Raw genomic sequence first — 24,467 nt, 5'->3', positions numbered from 1 at the left:
GAGCGAACGTGCAACACTGTGAGCATGTGAATGTGTCAGCTCGGCGCAGAGCGATGCGCTGTGTTTTCAGTTGGCACGGCCTGCATCGTAAGTGCAGCCTGAACACCAGGCACCGGTGTGAAAGTGTGACTGCTGAGCATATCATGTAATGCCGGGATGTACATACATGTACACAAACGGTCGCTCCCGGCTTCACCGTATGGCCACAGGCGCAAACTAAATATGTTTCACCGACTGATCCACATAGACTCCTTCATAGCAGTTTGTTAAACCTAGCCTCTGATCACTACTCCAACTTGCTTTTCCTCGACTTCCTTTTGTTCCTACAAGACGCACAAGCGACTTCGTTTGTTGGCGCTTTATGACATTTCTACTGTCGGTCGTTGATTCAACTGTGTGGTAATATTTGAGGCTGCTGTTTTGTGCACAAATGTGGACAAATTTGCACAAAGCAAACATCCTATTATGATGAAGAGCCTGTATTGCGATTCAGCAGAAACGGAGATAAGAAGCCTAAATAAGGAGACTGTTGTTGCCACAAAGCATAAGCTAATAAAGTGTATCTGGAGGATGAAATTGCCTAGGGAAAACATCAGTAAACCCCAAATTTACCTGTTTTCCACCAGCCGAATTTCACATGCAGCACACGTAGCTGCTGCTTAGACGCTGCATGTGCTTTAGAACTACCTTATCATTACACACAGTGTTACTGGTGGGTTATGGTCGATTAAGCAAATATGATAATATTGTTGTTTTATTAACGGTGTTGTAGTTTTATTTATAAATTCTTGCGATTATGGAAAAGTAATCTCAAAACAAATTAAGGGACAGAGAATATTAATATTATGTAAATTTCTAAATTCTGCCTCATAGCGAGGTGCATTGAAATTCAAATTTGGGTATAAAGTCTTTAAATGTGCACACAGTGTCCTAAACTGAAAAACACGCACATAAACACACACACATACACAAGTGCACAAAATCTGTTTTGGCACACACAGACGCACACGTTAGTGATAGTGATTAGTGAATGCGTTTCCCCACCGGAGGCTGTAGGAAGCTGATCAGAGGGATTGTTACCTAAATTGATTGTGAAGAGCTGAAATCAGCCTCCACCAAATTGCTGTTTGTGCGGGTGCTGATGGCAAAGTAAGTGTTTGTGTTGTGGTTGTGTCTCTCAGGGATGGCGTTTGGCGCGTGTGTGTGTGTATTTACAGGCTGGGGCTCTCTCAGCACAGGCTGAACTTTTCTATGGGTTGTATTTACTCAAGCGTGGTGAAAGCTTTGCCTCATTTATAAATGCTCTGACGCCTCAGTGCTAACTGCAGAATGTTATGGGTGCCTATTTTCCTCTTGTTTTGCACGAGAAAGTAAAAAAAGGGATTAAAATAGCTTTCGGTGTACTTGCGTCAGCTCAGGTTTTGTTTGGGGTTTTTTTGAAGGTCAGTCTTGTTATCGAAGCCAGCTTTAGGCTCGACTGCACGCGTGAGGGCTGGTTTTCACCAACACCTGCCCTTATCTACGATATAACACCGTCCACCTCCAACACACACACTCATCCAGGATGCCGATCTGATGTTTTTGGACGTGGCCGGTCCTCTGGGTGCAGTAATTGAAAGTACCGAATGAGACGAAAACATCACTTTCCCTTCACACCCTTCCTTTAGCGGCAGGCGGCTGACCTCTGTGAGCGGCGCCACCAAAGCCGGAGTTTGTATTTTTCCTGTTAGCCTCCACAGCCCCCCCAACCTCCTCACTCAGCTGAGCCTCCCAGTTTCCATAAGCTAAAAGTAGAATAGTGAGTAACGTCACAGTGGGTTATGGACACCCCACTGCTCACTAGCGTAAGTGCATAGCTGCTTCTTGCTGGGCCTGTCCGAGGGAGGCGTCTTTATTGGTGGGAGTCTGATTAGTGGGCCTGTTTGTTAGTGAATCTCCAAAGAGGGGGGAGGGGGGGGGGGGGGTGCAGCTGCTCTCACTTCTCCCAACATCCCATTTGACCTTTTCAGGCCTTTCTTTGGTTGTTCAGCTCTACTCGCTTTATACATGAAATGCTGCTGCTGCTGTGTATACACACACACAAACGAGCCATAACGTAGAGCTTTCCTGGAAATCAATTACTTTATTCCAGGGCTCTCTCTGCTCCCTTGGAGAGGTTGTATTGTGTTTGTGTACCTCAGAGGTAATAAAAAAACAAAGGCGCGCAGTGCAGAAAGAAAGCCCGTTTCCCATCGTGGGCATCGGTGGTGAAATGCTCTGGAGATCCGCGGCGGCATCCCTGGGTGTTTTTGATCTGTTTGAAAGGCGAGCCCAGGAGACCTCTCGTCCCCGCTCTTTGCATGCGGAGTCTGGGCGAGCAGATTTTAGCCTCATGTTCCTTCGTGTTTCTGTGAGTGTGTGCTAAAGCGAGGTGTTCAGGGGAACAAAGCAATCACACCCAGATTAACTCACCAGTGACTCAATGAACCTGTGTTGCATGCACACAGCGAGTGACTACTCATCGATATACCTGCCCCCAGTCAATTACAGCCATCATTTCCAAATAGCGGCGTTTGCTTTCTTTGACGTTGTAGGACCCTCTGGGTGTGTCTGTCTCTGTAGGGTGGAGAGTATTTAGTCTTCCACACTCTCGAGCGGGGCTTGTCACTCTACTTTGTTTAAAATCTAAATTGTTAGTGCACCAGAAGGCCAAGAGGGGATGCAAACACAGGCATACCATCCAAAAGCGTGCCTCACAGGATAGCTCCTACATGTTTGCGAAAAACCTGCAGGGACTCTGCACAATGTTGACTCGGGACGAGAAAAGTGAGATAAATGCAAAATTGAACAAACGTTGCCATTTAAAAAGGAAATCTCTGCAGGGTTTCAAAGAGGCAGATTTTCCAGTTGATAAACTGGAAACACACAGAGGCCCTTCCGAGGTTTCAGCCGCCTGATAAAGAGACCGAACGCCTCTGTCCTATTAAAGCATTTAGTACATCACCACAGGGCATCCAGGTGTCCCATGGATCTGTCAGATGGGTCCTGTCGCATCCCACTCTGTCTCCTGCACCACAGGAGCGTTTGGGAAGAGAGCAGAGACGTAAATACATCTGCGACCCACTGCAAATGCTTCAAAACAGCACTTATGGTCTGTGTTCTCTCCACTTATCGAGGCTATTTTTTAAGGGGGGGGGGTGTTCATAATTTTGGGCCTCGACACATCCATGACCTGTTAGCGTCATGGCCTTCTTATTTGCCTGACTTTGATGTGTCCCCTCTGTACACATGTGCATATGTTTTTTGAGATTGGTATATATGTCTTTTAATTGGTGAGACTTCTTTATTTCCTGGGAAAAGTGCTGGATGGGAGTGAACATGCCCTAGAAAGCGGTGGAGGAAAAGGGAGAGGAATGTGGAGGCGATGCCGTTTGAGATTTTTTTTAACAGAATAAGTTTGAGACTTTTTCCTTTCTGAATTATGTCAGTGAGTCAGTCTTTTTCCTGAGATTCGAGCTACGCTTTAATCTCGACTGTTTCTGATTAGAGGGAATGCGTGCAGTTACCAATACACTCCACCCTTCAGCAATCCAATACTGAATCTCTGTCACGTCCCCCTTGGCTAGTGATAAGGTGTCAGGGTACAAGTGCAAGAAAGGTCCCAAGACAAAGATTATATTCCTAACTACGGGTGTCCCTGTAGCGGGCAGGCTGGCTTGTTATTATTTTCTCTCTTTTATTTTTTTTCTTCGCTGATGAGTGTCTCGTATTTTTATTGTTTGTGTCATTGGTTTTCGTTTATTGCTGTATTGCTTGTAAAGCAAGAAAATCTTTTTTAAAAATGGAGTTTGTTATTGTTGTCGACAGGGTAATTGAAAGGAACCGAGGGGACTCCAAAAAAAAGAATGCTTGGTCAGACTTTTCCTCGCTCTCGCTCATTTCCCTCCTCCCCTCTCACGTCTCTCTTGAAACATTTGTCTTCTCCTTCTGACTCTTTCCTTTGTCGGTGCGTTAAGGAGCTGCTCAAATGTCATGAGCTGTCAGGCTTGCTCATCTTTCCTGTCTTTTCTTTAAAGAGAGTGAAGGGAGAGCAGAATTTATTTAAAACTAAAAACAGCCACAGTTGTCACCAGGAAAGAAAAACGATTCTTTTTCTTCTTCTTCTTTTTTTTGTTGGCTACATTTACTAAAGAACCAATAAGAGTGATCCAGTTTGCAGTTGCTCTGTTCTTACTTACAGTTCCTTTTACATTTCAGAGAATTAATGTCTCCACGGATTGTTTTTGTCTTTGTTCAGCAGAAATTTCTTTTAGTTCTTTGTAATAACCTTCAGGCCTACAGATAGGCTGTTCGGTTTTATCATAATGCGACTACTCCGTGTTTGCATAAAACATGACAAAGGCTGTCATTTTTATTTACTTTGGCTTTCATTTCTTTATTGAAAATGGCAGTGTAGTGTAGATAGGGACGGGACATGAAGGGAGAGAGAGAGAGAAGGGGGGAGGAGGGTGATATGGAACTGCTGACTGGCAGTTTTAATTGACGGTCTTCTTTGTGATGCTGTTCTGAAGACTCTCGACTATGCTTTTTGAGTACATTGTTCTTCTTCTTTTCTTGGCCAGATGAAAGTAGTGATTCAGTAATGGACCATTAGCACTGTGCTACATCAGTGTCTTACGCCGTCGTCATTACCGAACTACATTAGACATGGAAACCAGGCCTGCAAAAATCCATTTTGCAAGAGCCTGGCGTGGCTTGCTGAATTCCTTCTGAAAAGGCTATCTGTAGTTACAGTGCTGTGTGTGCTTCCTGCAGACATTCATTAGGTTTCCGTTCTCTCGGTAGAGGTGTGTAAGGCTGAGCCGGTGAGTTAGGCTGGCTCTCTTATCGGTGAACTCGGACCAGTTTGATGGAAATGCAGCTTTGCCCAGCGACGCTCACAGGGATTATGATGTTGGCAGCACAAGATAAAAGTTATGAGCCTTTAGTCAGAACTTTCACACCGCTCCAATTATTTCTTTATTTCTGAAACGTGTTTTGCTTCCATTGAACGCTAAGACGACCTGTTAAGCATGTCTTTGTCCCAGTTGGTTTTTTTTGCCTGGGTTACCCAGATTATTATGTAGATCTGAAGTAACCTTCCTCGTTAAGCCTTAATGCCAGTAATTCATTACCTCTGGCACGGAGACTAATGACACTATTAATCAGCTATGAATAGAGCTCGGCAATAGCAGTGGGAGGCTGACACCTTCTTACTGTAACAATCCCAGGCACGCATGTACAAGAGAGATTGTCAGAAGGACACCGAAAACTGCCCAGCATGTCAATTACCTACGGCGGACGCGGTGTATGAAGATGGAAGCCGCTCGTAATGATTTTATTTCCTCGCCCTTGTCTGATCTGTGAGGTGGTCTTGATTCTGTTTGTGCTTCAAACTGAGATAACCTCGAAGTCCACACTGGGCAAGAGTACTGATGGACAAATTCGCTCGCTAAAAGAATTATGGCGTTGAGCAGAGTGCAAAGGCAGTGACCTGTTTCCTGTGTCATCTTAGGAGACAATCTTAGACCTATTAAAAGCCTGTTTTTCTCTTTTTCTGCAGACATCAACAACCAGCCAACAACTAGTTAAGGTTAATAATGTTGAGTTAAAAAAAAAAAAAAGGAAAAGAAATAAAACAAGGTCCAGATATGCATTTCTTAAAGCTCAACTCATATTCTCTGACTTATTCTTCTGTTTTAATCAAGAAGTTGTGGCTCAACAGGGTTCAAAGCAAAACTGACTAATGTGAAGCAAATGTTGCTATCCGACTTTGAAGTTCTTTCAAACAGTTATCATTTGAGGGAAAGGAGAAGGCCTTTAAAGGCATATTTCATTGCTATATAACCATATGTGTGTTGGAATAATAGTAATATTTCATATTTAATATGTGAGCTGGAGCACAGCGTGAGGTTATCAAGCAGGGCCCTTCTGGTTACTATAAAAGAGTAGCATATCTTTTGCCTTCCAAGCTTCCTCTGGCTTTTAATCCTTCTTTCCTGAAGATATGGCAAAATTAGTATGCACATTAAAATCTCTAAATTGTTAATTCCATTGTATTCATCTCAATAAATTAATTCTACAGACTCAAGGGACTCATAGATTATTGCCTGCAGGACTTTTTTTTTATACAACCTGAATCTGGAAGCGGAATTACTAATTTCCTGTGGATGTTGTCTTTATCTCATCTTCCAGCTGAATTGTATCTTGTTGATAGAATATACTGAGGTTAAAACTTTTTGAAATATGTCAACAATGAGTCGTTCCATTCACAGTATTTGCCGGGAGTTCCTACTTGCGCTGTGTTTCTGGGTTGCACTCTACTGCGTTCAGATTTTTGGAATTCAGGAAGCGCTTCCCTATTAAGAAACTGAGCCTTTGGTGATTCGGTGAACCTGGTTCGAGTTAGGTGGCGGTAATTCTGATGCTTGTGCGTGTGCAAGACGCTTTATAAATGGGGATAATTATTCAGCATCTGGTCATTTACACTGCAGTCAGAAAGTATTAGGATGATAATGTGTTTTTCATTGTTGCTGGCACTACTCCAGCAAACAGGATTTGAAATGAAACAGTGGCGTTGGGGCTGGAGTGCTGACTTCCAGCTTTAAGCTTGTTTGAGGCTGTCATTACCTTTGCTTGGTGAAGATTGAGAGACGGCTGGGTTGTTTTTTGGGGGGGTTTCTTCACCACTTTTAGAACAAGAACCCTAATCGCAGGGAAAAGGCAGCCAGTGTTTTTCTAAATGGTGTAAAATAGTTTTGGCTGGCCACTAGAGCTCAAACAATACTGGATTTTTGTAGGGTAAGGCAAGGCCTCATCACTCAGCTGACCTAAATCCATCTTTCCAGATGAGAATGAATTAAAAAAAAAAAAACATTCCTGAAATGTGCAAGAAGCGGCCCTCCACATATCCTACACAAGGTGTCGTGCTGATGTCTGTGACTTTAACGAGAGTTTGGATTTCATAGATAGATATCCAAATTTGGGCAACAGTACCTTTTTTTTTTTTTTTTTTTTTTTTTTATTGAGTGTAGATGTAAACAAGCTAAAATTGAGCCTGACAATCTGTTTATTTCCCATCCAAAGTACTGGAGCATGCTACAAATTCAACAGCAGTTCTTTAGAGCATTACTCGGTATACACAGAGCCCATAAATACGGAGTTGAAGCTAAAGTTTCTTGAGTGTTTATATACAGAAAGTGTATACAAACAGTGTCATTTTTCTTTGGGGGTGGGTCAGAATCTTCTATATCATATGTTGGCTTTTATATGATCACAGAAGTCGGTGAACTCTTTGATACGTAAACAAATTCTGAAAGCCAAATTAGCGGTTAGTCCACATGCTGTGACAGATAAATATGCCAGCAGCCGCTTTCCATTCCATCGCAATTTCTCCGGTAATAACACACCGTTTGAGCGCAGCACTTGCCATGCGCCTTTCCTATATTTTCAGCCTTGCCCTCCAGTCCGTTTCCCCCCGACCTGCAAACAAATGGAAATGTCATACGGACTAACATTCTTTCCGTATGGTTTTGTTTCGCCTGCTTGCCAGGCAAATGGAAAGCAGATCTCACGAGGTCCGACCGCAGATTGTTCCTCTGAAAAGGAGGAGGAGGAAAAAAGAAAAACACGCACTTGAAATGAAATCACAAACATTTCTGTGGCTTGGCTGTGGAATGCGACGACAGAAGTGCTTCAGCAGCATCGTTAGTTATGAGAAGCTAAAGTGAGAGGGGGGGTTGGGTTAGTCCGAAGCTGTTTTACTGTAAAACAAAAGTCAGACGGTTTTCCTGTGTAACAGGCCACGAGACGACTTTGTCCCCGTCACGACAAAGTGTCTCCTTGCAGAAATGCAGTCCAATCATTCATTTTAATGCCAATGATTGGCAGGAAAGCCACTGATGGTGAACGTTAAGTGTGTGACACTATGTTCTGCTCCCACTGCCCTTGCATTAGACAGGTGTGTGTAGATCTGCATGTGTAGTCCCTCCCTCTTTGTCAGCTTTGTGAGTGTAGTAGAAGTGTTGTATTGTGGTTCCTTGTCACACCAAGAGTCTTTTTTTTTTTTTTGTTACGTTGTTGTTATTTTGTTTTTTCTTTTTTTTGTTTCCTCCCTTTCTTTCGTTCCACTGTCATTTCCATTTCAACTCCTCTCCTCCACCTGCTCCTTTTGGGCACCTCTGCACAATATTTCTCCCACCCGACCCCGACATGCTACGGCTGTCTCCCTCCCGGTCTCCCTTGCTCTCATCCCACCATCCCTCCCTCCCTACCCCCTCCCAACCCAAAGTCGTAGCCCTGCCCTCTTTCCCTCCCCCTTCACTGACTCCTAACACTACTGACCATGTAACACCAGGCTCCAGAGGTGTAGGCAGTCCAGCAGGGCCTACCTCCTCGGCCCCCCGAGACGTCGTGGCTTCGCTGGTGTCCACTCGCTTCATCAAGCTGACCTGGCGTCAACCAGCCGAGCCGCATGGGGACGAGTTGACCTACTCCATTTTCTACAGCCAGGAGGGCACGAGCAGGTAGAATGCACACTTTCCGGGAGGGGTACTAATACATGCACACGACTGCTGGCATCAGCACATTGCTCAAGTACACACATCTCCATGCAGGAGGCTCAGACCACTGAAATATCTGATTCAAGAAGTTCAGTCACTTAAAGCAAAACCTCCTTCTTAAACAAATATAAACCCCAAAAAAACCCAAAAACAAATGTTCAAATACCATGCTCGCTTTCCCCCCCAAATAGTTCTGTGGTAAATTTCTCCCAGCTTCACAGGCTGAGGATTTATTGACTGAGAATAAAATTTAAGAAGCTGAGAGGATTTTCCACAAGTCTTCTTTTTTATGTCTTCTCTGTAACATGACGGTAAGCAAAAGCAAACCTTTAATATACAGAATCTGCAAATACGTTGAGCGTACCGATAAATCAGCGAGGTTGTAAACTAGGTCTCCCGGTCCTGCTGTCAACAGGTGAGCTGGTTAGTTTATAGACCAGTGCCAGCATTAATTTAGCAATCATGCCAGTTTCTGCTCTAGTTTCTTTCTCTCCTCTGCTCTCTGTTTTTGTGTGTGGAGCAGTGATACAGACGTGCATATGGAGCAGAGTAAAGGAGTTGCATGAAGATAAAGTTAGTGCAATGAATACCTCCGAATGTTAATCCATCAAGATGTTTTATTTTAAAGCTGCTGTCCAACATGCTCCCGTTACTGCCGATTTTATATTTTCCATTCCCACTTAAAAAAAAAAACTAAACAAAAGAATGATGCGGCAGTGTGGAAAGGCCACTGGGACTCCTTCCACATAGAGAGCATGTGATGAAGAGGGACGTGCAGATGCAGAGGGAGAGTAGCTGTGGGTAAGTGGCATCTCAGCCACTCTAAGGTACAAAAAGGATTATTTTGATGGAAAACGCATTTAAATTGAAAGTTTTCAGAATGGAGGGTTTGGGGGGTTTTTGGGATGTTAATGGATGCCAACTAATGGATTAAAAAAATAATGAGGCTTACTAATAATGACACTTATTTTTAAGACTAAGAAGTCCCATATTAATCAACTTCATTATCAAAGCCAATGTTACAAAGTGCCTCCAAGAAATACAGGAAAAGAAATTTTAAAGTCTCGGCCAAAAGATAATATACATATAAAATCTAATTGAGCCTTTTACACATTAAAAGAAAGACACTGATGTGACCTCCCTGTGTTGGATCAGGTGGATCGCAAGATCCTGAACGCCGAAATTACAACTAAAGAAATTACTAAATCTATTGTGTATTATAAAATGGTAAAGATGGTAAGAGTCCAGGCCCAGATGGGTTAGGGAATGAATTTTACAAACGGCTCAAGATCAAACTTGCTCCATATCTATTTAAACTGTACAACCATGCATACAATGTGGGCACCTTACCACCAACATTGAATGAAGCAGTTATTACTGTACTCCCAAAAAAAGGTAGTCTTGGAGGAAGTGGGATCATATAGACCTATCTCTTTATTAAATTCGGATCAAAAAAATCCTGGCTAAAACACTAGCGAGTAGACTCAGTATGGTAATAGATAAACTGGTACATTCAGATCAAACAGGCTTTATACCAGATAGGAGCTCCTTTAACAATCTAAGACGTCTATTTAATATAATTTACTCCTCTAAGGCGCAACAGGACCTACTTATACTTAGCTTAGATGCCGAAAAGGCATTTGATCATGTTGAGTGGCCCTATCTCTTTGCTGTCTTAGAGAAATTTCAATTCGGACAAGATTTTATTTCCTGGATAAAATTACTGTATAAGAATCCCACAGCCAGAATCCTTACAAACCAAACATCATCCACTCAGTTTAAGCTCAGCAGAGGGACACGACAGGGATGTGTTCTTAGTCCATTACTGTTCACTCTTGCTCTGGAACCCCTGGCACGGACAATTCGCACTCACGCTGATATACATGGTTATGACACAGCATATACCTCTAATACTATATTGCTCTATGCTGATGACATTTTACTATACATAACAAAACCCCAAACTTCCATCCCAGCAACTCTCTCCGTTATTGACAAATTTTGGCACCTTTGGCGGTTACGGGATCAACTGGGGAAAAAGTAAGTATTGCCCATCAAATCTGAAAGTAGTGAGTGGCTTGCATCTCTACCATTTAAAATAACTTATGTGAAAATTACATATCTGGGCATCTCAATAACAAGAAAATATACACGAATATATAAAATATACAAGAAAAACACCATTCAGTTTTGGAGGACACTCCCTATCTCATTGATAGGAAGAGTGAACTCAATAAGGATTTCTTCAAAAAGTTGGATGCCATTATTATGCACATGTGTTTGGCACCAAGATATTAGGCGCTCTAAATGCCACTTCACTTTGTTTCTTGCAAACCAGCATTAAACAAAACCTTCTGGGTAATTTAAGGTCAGAATGATTAACTGTTCTGTTACCTGTCTGCGTGCGACCCACCCCCACCCCCCCCTATCAGGGAGCGAGTCGTGAATACCAGTCGTCCAGGGGAGATGCAGGTCACCATCCAGAACCTCATGCCAGACACCAAATATCGCTTCAGGGTTGTGGCCCACAATAGCAACGGCCAGGGCGAGAGCTCTGCAGCGCTCAAAGTGGCCACCCAAGCTGAAGGTAACACTCTTGCTCACTTACTACACACACACACACACACACACACACACACACACACACACACACACACACACACACACACGCGTTTATATGTGCTCGGTAAACAGGACACATAAACACAAAGCCACACTCTAGCCAGTTTGTCGGAAGCGTGCTCACACTGCTCACACTGATGCAAACAGGATGCACTCAAAGGAAGCACACAAGAGGCAAATAAACATTCGCACAAACAAATATTCACTCACATGCAGTATACGCTCAATTCAAACAGAGACATCCCATATTCCCCGCACACATGGGCACACACAGAGAAGGCTGTTTAGTGCTGTTCGTTAAGGCAGACCACCCAAGAGCAGACCAGAGAAGCACTGCATTTTCTTCTTTTAAGCCGCTTCTTGTTTACTTTTGTTTACATTTACTTGAATCTTCCATGTGTTTGGCTCAAAACATGCCTACTTGAGTGAGGAATGCTGGAAATTAGTATTCCAGATTCCAACACCCTCCTCTTCCAGTCTACTGAGAAACTTATTAGGATGTTTTGAATAGAGGACACATAAGCACGACTGTAGGAAGGAGTAGCAAAGTGGTTCCCTTCCTCTCCTCTCTCTCTTTGTGTTTGAGTGTGTAAACCTCTCTGTGGCTGCTGCTCCAAAATCACTTGAAAGTGCTGTGAAGGGGATTTCCCAGCACACTGTCAGACTGTGGACAACCCTCTCCTCTCGACCAAGCTACAGCTCAGTCACTGTCACTTTGTAGGTCAGCTGCTGTTTCTCTACTTGTGTCCTTGGTTGGAGGGCGGACGAATCAACACACAAAAGCACACACGCTACATCTTAATGCCCGGCAGCAGGAGCACAGCCACCCAGGGGGATAGCAGTGAGGGCGGGCTGTAGCTGTGCCGTATGTCTCTGTCGCGTGTGCGCACCTTTAATGTAAGAACATGCTACGAACTGGAGCTTAAACTGTTGACCTGCATCCGAGTGCCAAGCATGTGCAAACCACACTCCCTCTGTATCACTTCTCTTTAGAGACGGGCTTTACACACCTGCACACACACACATACACACACAGTCTCTCACCCTTCTAACATCTGTGCACGCTAACAAATGGGAGCTTCTTTCTTCTGGCAGGAACACCTGCAGCTAATGTCTACAAGATGTATCCAGAGCAGACATATAGCATGTCTGACAGCTGGCACTTGAACCTCAGAGTCACTGCTTGATTTTAAATCCGATGGGCCACAGTACAGACACAACAAGTAACATGTACATATACGTAGACACAGTGTGGTCACAGATTATTAGAACGGTGATACACATTTTGTTACGATAGCTGCGTCTTTGAGCACGCTGCATATTACATGAAATATTTAGTTTGAGGTTCCTGTCTGCTTTCATTTACGTTTGCACCAGATAACCAGTGCAGTTCTGTTTCTCCATAGCCTCCTGCACCAGAGTTCTGTAGCAGATCAGCTCCCGCTGCAAACATAACTCAGCGCTAATTGTAAAAGTGGACTACATCCCATATTCAACTAGTATACCAGCATATTATGAAGCCAGGATACAGACACATATAAATATACATTCTGTTTCTGCTGCCTTAATTTACTAATCAAGTGCAATACAATAAACAGGCTACCACATTCAAAGGTAGCAGGATCCCAGCGGTGATGGGATATTAGATGCATACTGATGTTTTTGTTGAAACTTCCGCTTTTGTTCTGGGAATAGGAAGAAAATCAGCACGCTGGCAGCCCAGTCCAGAGGGGGACAATTTGGCGTCAGTGTTAGCGCTGGGAAATGTGACTGTGAGGTAGCCAAGAATATGTCTTAGGTGGTAAGAACTAGGAATTGCTAAATTAGTTTCTTTCTCCCAGATGAGACACAATAAAAATGAAGAACGGTTCAAGATAAGAGAACAAAATGGTCACACTTGCTGATTTTCTAATTTCTGTCCACCTGTGATATTTCGTAAACCAGTCCAAGTACCCGGCCCGGCTCCTAACCTGCAGGGGGTGTCCAACACGCCGACCTCCGTTTCTCTCAGCTGGGACAAACCCCTCACTGGCAATGGAGAGATCCTCTCGTACAAGTTGTACTACACGGACAAGAGCGTCGGCAAAGAGCAGGTAGGGCGTGAACCACACTCCAGGGACAAACTCACGCTGCTCGAGCGCCTAGCGAAGACTTTTTTGAATTCAAAGGTTTGCAGGTAGCAAAGACATAAACAGGTGTCCAAAACCTTTTGCCTTAAATTGCAGCTCATCTTTTAAAATGAAGCTACAAAGTGCTTCACAATAGATTTTAAAAACCAATGAATTAAAAACACATTAATCGGAGAAATAAGTAGAAAATTTAAGTAAAATTGAAGATTTGCATGATTGTTTTTTTTTTTTATTATTTAATTCTAAACAAGATTGTCCTGAAACATATGTCACACCGCTTGCTTTGCTACGTCGTCTTTGTGTTTTGCTTTTCTTTTATCGGTGATAAATTGCTTAAATCACCTGAAATAAGCGCAGACTTTAAACAGATGCAGCGTGTGCTCACTGCTCACAGTTTACCCTGTGAGCGAGGCATAGTGTGTGAAGCTGATGCCTGATTTCGCAGGGCCCATTAGATAAAATGCGTACAACTGATTGGTTTCTCATACAAATTGTGATGAGGTAAGAATCCCTAATCATTTGCCAAGACCCTTTGTGCTGATTTTTGGCGGCGTTCTTAATGATTCATCGTCTCACAGAAACAGCAGGGCATTGTGCTAAAAGAAAGCAGATATGATTCACTTGGTGCTTCTCTGCAGGACTAACTCTGTCACAAGAGTGGAATCGAGCTGCTTAGATATTGAGTCAACCCCAGCAGTAGCAGTGTGCAAGCCAGTGAGGCATTAAAAAGCCTTTAATATGATAATGGATGAAACGTCAGCCGGTGCACTGAGTAATGATGCCTCAGCTCCTTGGAGGAGAGAGCCAGAGATGAGGTGAAAAAGGGGGAGAGATGAAGAAGTGGTAGTAAAGGAGAGGTGAAGGAAGCGGACTGAGAGAGAGAGACACAGTGCTGAACGGATATTAAATATTGAAAGGGCAGAGGGAAGACGGGGACAACATATGATGCGAATTCAAGGGTGACGTGGCCAGAGGTAATCAGCTGACCCAAGTTCAGAGGTCAAGGAATGGACCGCTCTGGAAGCAAGATTAGAGTTTCCTCCAAGTGCCTTTTTTTTCTCCAAATGTCACAACCAAAGAGCTGCATGCAAATAGGCTTGGAGTAATTGGGCATGTGTCAGCGTGCCCAATTTGTAAAGCAAAGCAAGTCAAAATCACAGAAGGCACAAATTGCGTCTCTGCGGAAGACGACATTTTCACACCGAATTACAAACACAAATGTTAGCGTGATGAAACGATGAAGGCTGGCGTCACATTGTCAAGCTACTGGAACGGTCCTAAATGTCTGCGTTTATCAGACTGCTGTTGGCTGTGAAATACTATAAAAATGCTACACTGGAGTGCTATCAGTGTTTTTGTCTTTTTCTGCAGGTAATCATAAATGTTTCCTTTTCGTACAAGCTTCACGTATTCGGTTTTTGTTTTTCCCGTTGTTCGTAAATATCGAGATGTCGGTGAGCAGCCGTGAAAGTAGAGGCGTGTTTGCTTTTTAAGCAAGGGAAGTCGCACGATTCTCAATTCACTGACAAGTTCCTCTCCTTCCCTCCTTTTCTCATTCAGGATATTGACGTAGACGGCCAGTCGTACAGCATGGCGGGGCTGAAGAAGAACACAGAGTACAGTTTCCGTGTGGTGGCCAACAACAGGCACGGTCCTGGCGTCTCCACTGAGGACGTTGTCGTTCGCACCCTGTCTGACGGTTAGTGGACTGATGAAGTGTAAATGTACCAACACTAATTTGACTTCTCTTTTATTGTAACACCACTGAAATGGTAACTGGAAATGTTCCTATATAGTGCTTTTCTGCTGTTCTTGAGCGCTCAAAGCTCTTTGTTTAACATGTCTCACTTAACAGTTTTGGTTTTTTTTTAAGTGCTTTTCTGCCTTAAATTCACACACATTCACACTCAAACTCTTTGGGAACAACTCAAGGTTCAGTACATTGCCCGAGGATATTTGGCATGCAGACTGGAGCAGCCAGTAATCAAACATCACTGCTCTACCTCCTGAGCTACAGCCACCACAAAAGCATTTAAAAAGTTGGGGTATAAAGAGTATTGAAACTATAAAATACATCTGGTGAGGTAAATGTGTCATCACACACCGTTTCCTTGCTGTATTAAAGGAGCTAATGTGGATTTAGCAAAGGAGGACAAAGGAGGGTTGATGTGAAACAGGATTCTAACAATAAGGTGACTTGAAGGCAGAAAAGGAAGCGGCTGAAAGAAGGAAGACAACCCCGGCTTCCACATTATGTCCAATCAGCAGTCCAAAACTTGAGGTTCTCAGTTAATGGGGCTCTCTTTACAACGTTGTTCTGTCCAGTTAATTAATAACTTGATTGTTTGAGCTCTGCCAAAATGTAGATTTCTATGTTTTCTTTAGTTTTACACTAACAAATTGTTGGTGTTTTCATTTTTCCACAGTACCAAGTGCCCCGCCTCAAAACCTGACCATCGAGGTCCATAACTCAAAGGTGAGGTTTATTTGTCTCGACTGAAGGGAGCGTCGACGGACCTTTTAACTTGTTTAGGTTTCTCTGTTGCCTTGTTGAGGACTTAAGCTACAGGTACACCTAAACTGCCTGCAGACTGTTTGTTTTATAGCAATTGTGTTTATGTGTTTGCTTGAGCAAATCCGCCTTCACCCGCCCGCTCGTTCGCTTACTCGCGCACACAAACAGTTGAACAGATACATAGCCCGCAGGCCAGTGCACCGTTGTTGCCGTGTTATTAGCTGCGTCAGATCCTTGTAGCCCCAGCTGGTTAAGAGGGCGTGTGAACCCTCATCGATCTTCTCGTCGGCAGGAGACTCGCCTGTCAGAAGGTTTTATCCTCAGTATCACTCCATCCGTACAGAAACTGGCACGGGAGCCTACAGCTCAAATCTGATAGGATACAGGAAGATGCAGGCTAACTAAAACTGATACTCAGGTAGAATTTATAGGTCGAATGAAGTTAGACATCTAGTTGAAACCCAACATAACACAACTCATAATGAATGTAGGTTGGAAAAGTTAACTTTTCAACCAATATCGGTTCATTAAGTGCAAACTGTTAGAAGTGTGATGACCAGTTTCCAATTCACCCTCTGTAACAGAGATCTCACTTTCTCACTCACCTTTTTTTGTTTTGTTAGCAGGCTTATAGGCAACGTGATAAAAAGATTTACTTGTTTAAAAGTGAGATCTCATTTTATCTGGATTCAATTTTCTCTTTGGAGCAGAGATAACTGGATCAATTTCTTTTTTTCCCCCACAGCTCAGCCAACAAGTCCTGGCATCCTCTCAGTCTTTTTAAGTTTCATTGTTAAATCCTGTTTATTTCAGCCGAAACATGCCGCAGTTCTCGCGTGACGCGCTTTATTTGATAAGGCTGCTGAGGTGGCTGCTGGCTGCACAACACGCCCCTGATTAAAACAGGAAACGGGCCTCGGCTGCCCATCATCTCAGCCATTTGATCTTCAAACAGAGAGCTGTAGGCCTGTTTATTGTACTTTCCCACCCGAGTGAGGGATTAATTTTTACAAAAGATGTTTCTCACTCATGACATGTGAGACAGCAATTGCAAAAAGAAAAAAAGAAGAGATAGGGGAAAACCTCGGGGTGTGTGCACTGACTACAAAAACGGCAACCAGCACTTTTGGCCCTTTGCGGGTCGATGCTTAGCACAAGTGAGGGAAAACACTGACAGACAATCCTATCACACACTCCCAGCCTGAGTTAGAGCTAGCCACCCATGCTGAGGGATCCTCTGCTGAGATTTGTAGAGAGAAAATGCTCTCATGCTAATTTTAAGAGTAAAATGAAGCGGACTCAGTCTGTGGAAGGGACATGAATAGTTTTCTGAGAGGATAGTGTGCGTGAGGCCAGCTGTCCCTCCTCACTTTGGCCCGGACCAAGCGGTTTAAAGCTGTGAAACAAACATCTGACAGATTTCTTCTTTTTTTTCCCCTTTAAGTGTCATTCAGTAATTCATCTCATTTTCTCTTTTTGTTGTCGTTGTCTTTCACTTTGAGCGTAAACAAGCCATTAAAAGAATAATTACAGTACAATTATTTAGATACAAACCATTTATGCAATTAGTTCGGTACACCCAACCAAAGTGGAAAAGAGCTAATTAACATTCATTTCATGTGTGGTCTCCTCTTTGGGTCCTGTCAAGCAGAAAGGTGCATCTTTCACCTACAAGGCAACCTGATCATCGTGTTTTCTGCTCTTACTTCTCTGGTTTTTTTTGTTGTTGTTGTATTTTTTTGCTTTTGGCATCTGCCTCTTCACCTTCCCCTGTGAGTTTACAAAAGTCAATTAAACTGTTTTTTGTGATTAGCGCCACAACAGACATGACGAGCCGGGGCCGATAGTGTAATAAGAAAAATGGAAATAATTGAACACACTTCACACAAATTTAATTTGTGCAATTCCCTCGACTCTGCTGGGGAGGAGCGCACGCGTGCCCTGTGCGTGTACTCGGGCTTTTGTGCATCAGTGTGACAGTGGGGAAGCGTTAATTAACTCTTCTCCCACGCTGAGCCACCCCCCACCTATCTCTTTAAACACACATGGGCACACAAAAACTCAGCAGCGCACATCCCAAAAGAGTGCAGCGTGGGCCCGCCAGCAGAGCGTCTTGCCTTCATCTCTCTGCCTCGGTGTCTCTGCAGGCTTAACCTGACCACACACCTCGCTTATCATCGCAACTTTTATTATTCATAGTCATCTCTTCCTAATGCATCTGTTTGCGCTGCGTCTCTCGCGCTCACGGGGGTGTTTGCTCGATGTGGGTCTCCCTCTTGTTTGGACCGCGGTGACACTGTTAACACAAAGGTCCACGCCAAGGTGCGTGGGAAGGTGCGATGCCGCCTGCTAAACTGTGAGGTCACCTTTACAGCTACAGGCCCCAAAAGCACGTGCTAAACATGACATTCTGTTTCATTTACACCTTTCCCCGTCTCAGAGCATCATGCTTCGGTGGCAGCCTCCGCCCCTGAGCGGCCAGAACGGGAAGATCACCGGCTACAAGATACGATACCGGAAAGGATCCCGCAGGAGCGAATCTGAAACCACTGAAGGCACCCAGCTTTACAAGCTCATGGATGGTAATGAATAAAAAAATTGTGACTAATGACTTTTTGAATAAATCCGTCCTCTTCCCTCAGACCAGTGGAAGTGCTTATAAATGTATTGCATTTATTACCATGTGTACAGGAAGAGTTTAGCTATAAACTTTACCTCCAGTTACATTCAGTGGGTGTTCAGGTGTGGGAAGAGAGCCACCATAGTTCACATCTGCTAGTAAATTGTTTCTTGTATGTGCTTGGCCTTTTAACCCAGTTTGAAAACAAAGTCTCCAAACCACCCTGGATACGCAGGTTCAGAACCGGGTTTGAAAGACGGATCATTTAAAGCTATACACGCCCTGCAGCTACGAAAAGTCATCCCATCACCAGATAAAAAAAGTGCAAAGACAAGTTGGAGAGGAGACATGAACAGTTTTCTTAACAGGCAGTGCTGTGAGCAAAAGACTTTGCTGTACAGTTATGGACACATGCATCACTGTGCACGTCTGCAGGGTGTTTTTAGAGCTGTACACAAAAACAATGACATCACTGTGATGGTTTTATGCCCTCGTCTAAAAGCCCAAAAGTGATACAGATGCATAGATTTACATATCGAATCAGATTTTAAAATGATGGATCCACAAAGAATTCCCCTTTTTGACGTTTTCACTGAGCCCTAAGCTCAAACTTTTATGCTATCAGACTCCATGTCATCTCTATATTTTAGTATCTTTATCTGATGCGTCTTGGAAAGTGTGAGCTGTGTCTGATGGGGTGCAGGATTTTCTTTTAAATTTTTTTATAAATCTTTTATCTTGAGCCTGAAGATGCGTATCGGATGATTCATGGGATTAGTCAGACTAACTGCGGGCCTGTTTATTTACTCAACATCCACACATCAGTTTCTAAACCCATTGCAATTGAGTTACATGTCCTATTGTACCCTAACATTACCCACCGCTATCAGCAAAATATGCACAATATCACAAGAGAGGCACAGCTAGCGGTGATTAATATTAGATGTCGTCTCAGCAACTTTCAAGTGGCCCGGCTTCACGCTGTGTGCTGCATCAAAGAGAATATACACTTAAAAGTTGATTTTTGTAGAACATTCTGTGGGGGGGGACACAGGGGTGTTTGTTGGTTCAGAAGCGTTTAGAAGAAGATGTTGTAGCCTCGGAGGCACGGATGGTTAGGCAGTCTTCAGAAGCTACCCCCAAGGGCGGCCCAGAATAGTGGGTACAGAGCGAAGAGAGTACAGGATTAGCATGTAGCGTGCAAATGGGACAATACGGCGATGATGAAAAATTTTGCAGCAAATTAATACAGCAACACATCATTTGTCAGCAGGCGTTCCCCTCTTCTCTGAATACCAAAGCTGGCACCCAGCGGTGTTGCAGCTCACTCTAAGGGAGATATAGCTTTAAAATATGAATTAATCCAGACTACCATTTTTTTTAAACTTCTGCTCTTAGTGTCTCTCGTTTTGTGCTACTTTTTATCAGACACTCTCTTTTTAACTTGTTTTAAAGGCTAGTGTTGTGTTTTTCTTTAAATCCCATTGAATCGTACTCATCAGATGTGAAAATAAAATGTAATCAACTTTAATATAGATTAGGCGAGTTATGGATTTTCTCCTTAAGCCGTGGAGAGACGTATCAGGTATCTGCTTTAAAATATTTGTGTTATTGAAAGCCCAACTGACCCAGCCAATCAGAGCGCACCAGTAGTAAAACCAGGACTGAGAGAGGTTTTAATGGAGGAGTTGACTTGGCGGATCATTTTGGCCAAAGTTCTATTTAAATACTCCAGCTTTGAATCTCAGGCTGATGTGTTGGTGTTGCCCGTCCAGGTCTCGAGCATGGAACAGAGTACTCCTTCCGAGTGTCAGCCATGACGGTAAATGGCACGGGACCGGCCACCGAGTGGATGACGGCAGAGACGTTTGAGAGCGACTTGGATGGTAACGTCAGCTGTTTTACTAAACCGGAAGCTGTCACTTGGTTTTGAGCAATTATTTATTTTAGCATTTATTTTTCCTCCTCATCTGAAGTTTTTCCTGCTTCTGCCCCATCAGAGTCCCGTGTTCCGGACCAGCCTAGCTCGCTGCACGTCCGGCCGCTGGTCAACAGCATCGTGGTGAGCTGGACGCCGCCGGAGAACCAGGACATTATGGTGCGCGGTTACGCGATTGGCTACGGCATCGGCAGTCCACACGCGCAGACCATCAAGGTGGACTACAAGCAGCGCTACTTCACTATCGAGAACCTCGGTAAAAACGGTCGCTCCCTTTTTGTTCTTCGCATGTGTTTCTTTCAGCTTTTTGTATAGATGTGTGCACATTCTTGTCCCCAAAATAGTTACACATAAGGATCAAATACTAATGATCCACGTGTCAAATCATTATCGGACAAAATGTTAATGTGATCTATTTGATGTGATACTTTATACGCCAAGTTTAATTAATGGTTTTTGTATTATAAGCAAACACACAGGCAGACGCACAAGCACTGAATTAATTCATCTGTACCCCACAGTGAGTGTTTAGAGAATTAATAAGATCCTCTCCACCACACGCCTGAGCTGCTAATTATACAGATTGGCCTAATGGGCACACAATAATTAAAGGTCATGATATTTGAATAAAATATTTGGTGGTTTTAGCACTCGCTGTCATCAAACCAGTTTCACCTCATTAAAATGTTCTGCTTCTTCTTTTGCATGAGGGCCATTTCTCCGCATGTGATCAATGCAGCCTTTGGGAAACTCACACAAACTGTATTTGACTCTAAAACCTACATGATGAAATTAAAGTTAATTCCTTTTAAACCTCAGGAAGCTCTGCTCTGATAGAACCACCGTTCAAGAAACATTTGATTTTTTTTTTTGTTCTAAGTATATAATGCGCATCACACTCTATCATCACACTCTACTGCCACAGCTGATCACTGTCTAAATGCTGTAGTAAGGGGGCCTAGAAGATGGATAGAATTTTTCAACCATTTCTTCATATTTTTCTTCCAATGAGGCTTTCTGAAGGCCTTTCACAGTTTTTATTTGGACATCAATTTATTTTCAGTGATTTTTAGTCCAATCCCTTGAACCTGACCATTTTCAGAGTTTTGTCTCTTTAGCCACTTAACACTGACTTATGAATCATTCAAGCATACAAAAGACACCTAACTAAAGGAATGGAACAGCGTTGTGTCTACACATAGCAGATGACTTGGTGAAGAACAAATTTTACATTGTATCTTTAGGCACTTTGCTACTTAGCAGCCTGTCACAAAAACACAGAATTTGTTCCTATTTCTTTAGTAGAATCTGTGAAAAATGCCAAAGATACCAAACACAGTTTGACATACTTGAAATGGTATTGTTGACCCAACAATGTGAAATCCCAAAGGGCTATTAGCTGAATATTAGCTGGTGTGAAGTGTGTCCCTAAAACAGAAAACATTTGAAAAAAAACTGGACTAGTTGGGTCAAAAGAAGCGGCAGACGCAGTCTAAGGAGCTTGGAAAGAAAAGTGTCTTCAAGACTTTTCACCTCAATGAGAGGTGAAAAGTCCAGACGCTTTTCTTAGACTTCAGCCGATGAACTGCATCTGAATCATGTTTTAAGAGATCAAATCTGCCAAAGACCCACCAAACATACACCTGGCCTTTCAGCTGGTCCATCTGATAGAAGAAGAAACATGTAAAGAGATGAGGGTTGGCTCAAGACTTTTACACAGTACTGTATATGTGCATAATTGAGGTCTCTATTATAATGGCTGTAATAGGACTGATTGTATTCAAATACTCGCTCTGCTAATATTGCAATCTCAAGCTGAGCGTCTCAGGAGTTTTGGTTGATGAGATGGCTGCATCAATTTATTCCCCCCCATCCTTCTCTTTCTCTCACAGACCCCAGCTCCCACTACGTGATCACACTAAAAGCCTTCAATAACGTGGGTGAAGGCATTCCCGTGTACGAGAGCGCCGTCACCAGAGCACAGTCGGGTAGGAACCAGACACATCCACATGTCGAATGGCTTTTCTTATTTGAAGCGATAGTGGATTTCTTACACCTTGAAGCGCTCAGAGGCAACATTTGAAGTGGTCACATTTAGTCTCTTCATCTTGGTGTTCTTCAGATCACATGTAATGTGAGCAGTGCTCCGTGCACCGTGTGGCTGTAAAAAAATAAATTCTGAGTTACAGTTATTCGCTCTCTCTAATCCGCCGTCATTATCAGAAAAAATGTGTCTCGACTTCAAATTACCAGACAGATAATGGGTCATCGGGGAGTCTCACTGCTCTAATTAACTCTCTTCATCATGGCCCCCAGAATACTTGAGTCTCTTTTTAATCAAGTGAGCAAACCCCTTAATTTTTTTATCCCAGACTATCAGTCCTGATGTGAGAGGGATGATGGATATTTTAACCAGGATGAACGGCAGAAGCTTTACTTGAGTTTTTTTTTTTTTTTTTTTTTTTTTTTTTTAAGTAAAGAAGGAAAAGAACCTTCATCAGGCAAAAGAAGAATATTTTATGCAGCGACAAGTTTGTATGAAGTCTTTCATAACTGACTTCAAAAGAGCCTCATCACAAATGTTCATTATGCAATGTTAGCGTAATGGGATTTTGGCAGACATCAGCACTGACCTGAAATATCTAGCATCAGTCGAACTCTGAGACGCAGTTTTCTCTGTGCTGCAGACTAAAAACAGCCGCAGAATATGGACAGTCCTGTTAGGCTGCCAGCCACACAATTAAAAGTAGGACTTGAGTCCCAATCCAGGGTGCTTGACAAATGATCTTAAAGCGTGAGGCACTGCCAGTTAGACTGCATGTTCGTGGAGTTCACACAGATTATGTGACAGTGTCAGAAGACAGCCAGCCCATGCACCCTGGGGTGTCCCAGAATGTGGGCTGCACCCGCCTCCTTTTCCCATCCAGCCTCCCACCTCTCCGCTCAGCCTTGATCACTCCAGTTTGTCTCTGCTGCAGCACTATTGCACCAACCAATTGAGGAGGGGTGGGATGCTGGATGACATGAATCACGTCAACATGCGTCGAGGGGGGGTGGCAGCCGGAGTGCGCGCACACACTCGCACGCTGTCATACTGTACCCTTCTCTCTATGACGCTTCCTCACATCCTCTCTCATACACACTCACATACAGAGCTGCGCACACGCAGACCCCCTGTGGTGGCTTTGGCAACCCTTCGTCAGATCCAAACGTTTCCTCTCAAAGCAGAACCAAAGCCCACCACCATCGTCTGCTGCTGAATCCTCGGGGGCGCGTTCCCTTCCTGCCAGTTTGTTCAAGTCGGGATTAAAAAGACAAGCTGACCTACATAGTACTTTTACTTTTGGAAAAAATTGAGGAAAACTTGGTGAACTTTGGTTGAGAAAGTGCTAGGCTGAATACTTTATAATACGACGCTTAACTGAAAAGCAGGAAATGAAATATTTCACCTCTATTTCAAAAAGATTTTTTTTTTCCACAAGGGCAAGTCAGCCTTTTCTCCTTCACAATATTGAACGCTGTATTCTTCCAGCCTGGGTAAAGAAATGTAGCTTGCATGCCACTCCAAAACCTCAGTGCCTCTCCACAGCCGCATGAATGCTTGGCGCTTCATCACGCACACACAAACTCTGTGACTCAGTCTTGGGCGTATAATGAGGGCAGCTATGTACAGAGGCATCAAATGGAGCGAGGCAGGGAGTAGAGGGCCAACAAGTGGGCTGAGGAGGAGTGTCATCACGGGTGACGGACCAGAGCTTTTTCTCCAGTCACAGCTAAACCAAGGACAGAGCTGTGAGCAGTGAATTCACCGGCCACAAGGTCATCTTAAAGTGTTTATCATTCAGCATGATGGCCAGCAGCTGCCTGTTGGACCCTTAGTTTGAACCCCACTCAACATTTAAAAAGATATTAATATTACACTATGGAAGCTTTTACTTAATTACCTCTGGTTGAGTACTGCTGAGAATTGTGCAAACTGGAGAGACAGTAGTATTATGATATTGTTAGTATTCAAGTATTTGTGTTTTTTTACTGAATTATCTATGCATTTCTCCAAAATGCA

At 43.4% G+C, this 24,467-nt stretch overlaps 1 protein-coding gene across 9 annotated transcripts in view; it reads left to right on the top strand.

Annotated features, from left to right (window-relative positions):
• neo1a (neogenin 1a) overlaps positions 1 to 24,467 on the top strand; it is a 153,788-nt gene that overhangs the window by 113,512 nt on the left and 15,809 nt on the right. For 7 of the 9 annotated variants that reach the window (XM_040045542.1, XM_040045541.1, XM_040045546.1 and 4 more), the window contains exons 8-16: positions 8,309 to 8,543; positions 11,012 to 11,166; positions 13,146 to 13,294; positions 14,891 to 15,029; positions 15,757 to 15,806; positions 18,286 to 18,427; positions 20,241 to 20,351; positions 20,466 to 20,660; positions 22,297 to 22,392. In XM_040045542.1, coding sequence (XP_039901476.1) covers positions 8,309 to 8,543; positions 11,012 to 11,166; positions 13,146 to 13,294; positions 14,891 to 15,029; positions 15,757 to 15,806; positions 18,286 to 18,427; positions 20,241 to 20,351; positions 20,466 to 20,660; positions 22,297 to 22,392 — 1,272 coding nt within the window. The remainder of the gene's footprint in view (positions 1 to 8,308; positions 8,544 to 11,011; positions 11,167 to 13,145; positions 13,295 to 14,890; positions 15,030 to 15,756; positions 15,807 to 18,285; positions 18,428 to 20,240; positions 20,352 to 20,465; positions 20,661 to 22,296; positions 22,393 to 24,467) is intronic. The other 2 variants (XM_040045547.1, XM_040045549.1) reach the window with 1 other exon arrangement.

Source organism: Simochromis diagramma, unplaced genomic scaffold, assembly GCF_900408965.1.
Source record: "Simochromis diagramma unplaced genomic scaffold, fSimDia1.1 OVJJ01000079.1, whole genome shotgun sequence".
Classification (NCBI taxonomy): Eukaryota; Metazoa; Chordata; class Actinopteri; order Cichliformes; family Cichlidae; genus Simochromis; species Simochromis diagramma.
Note: the sequence above shows the minus strand (reverse complement) of the source record. Positions and strands in the feature narration are given on the sequence as shown.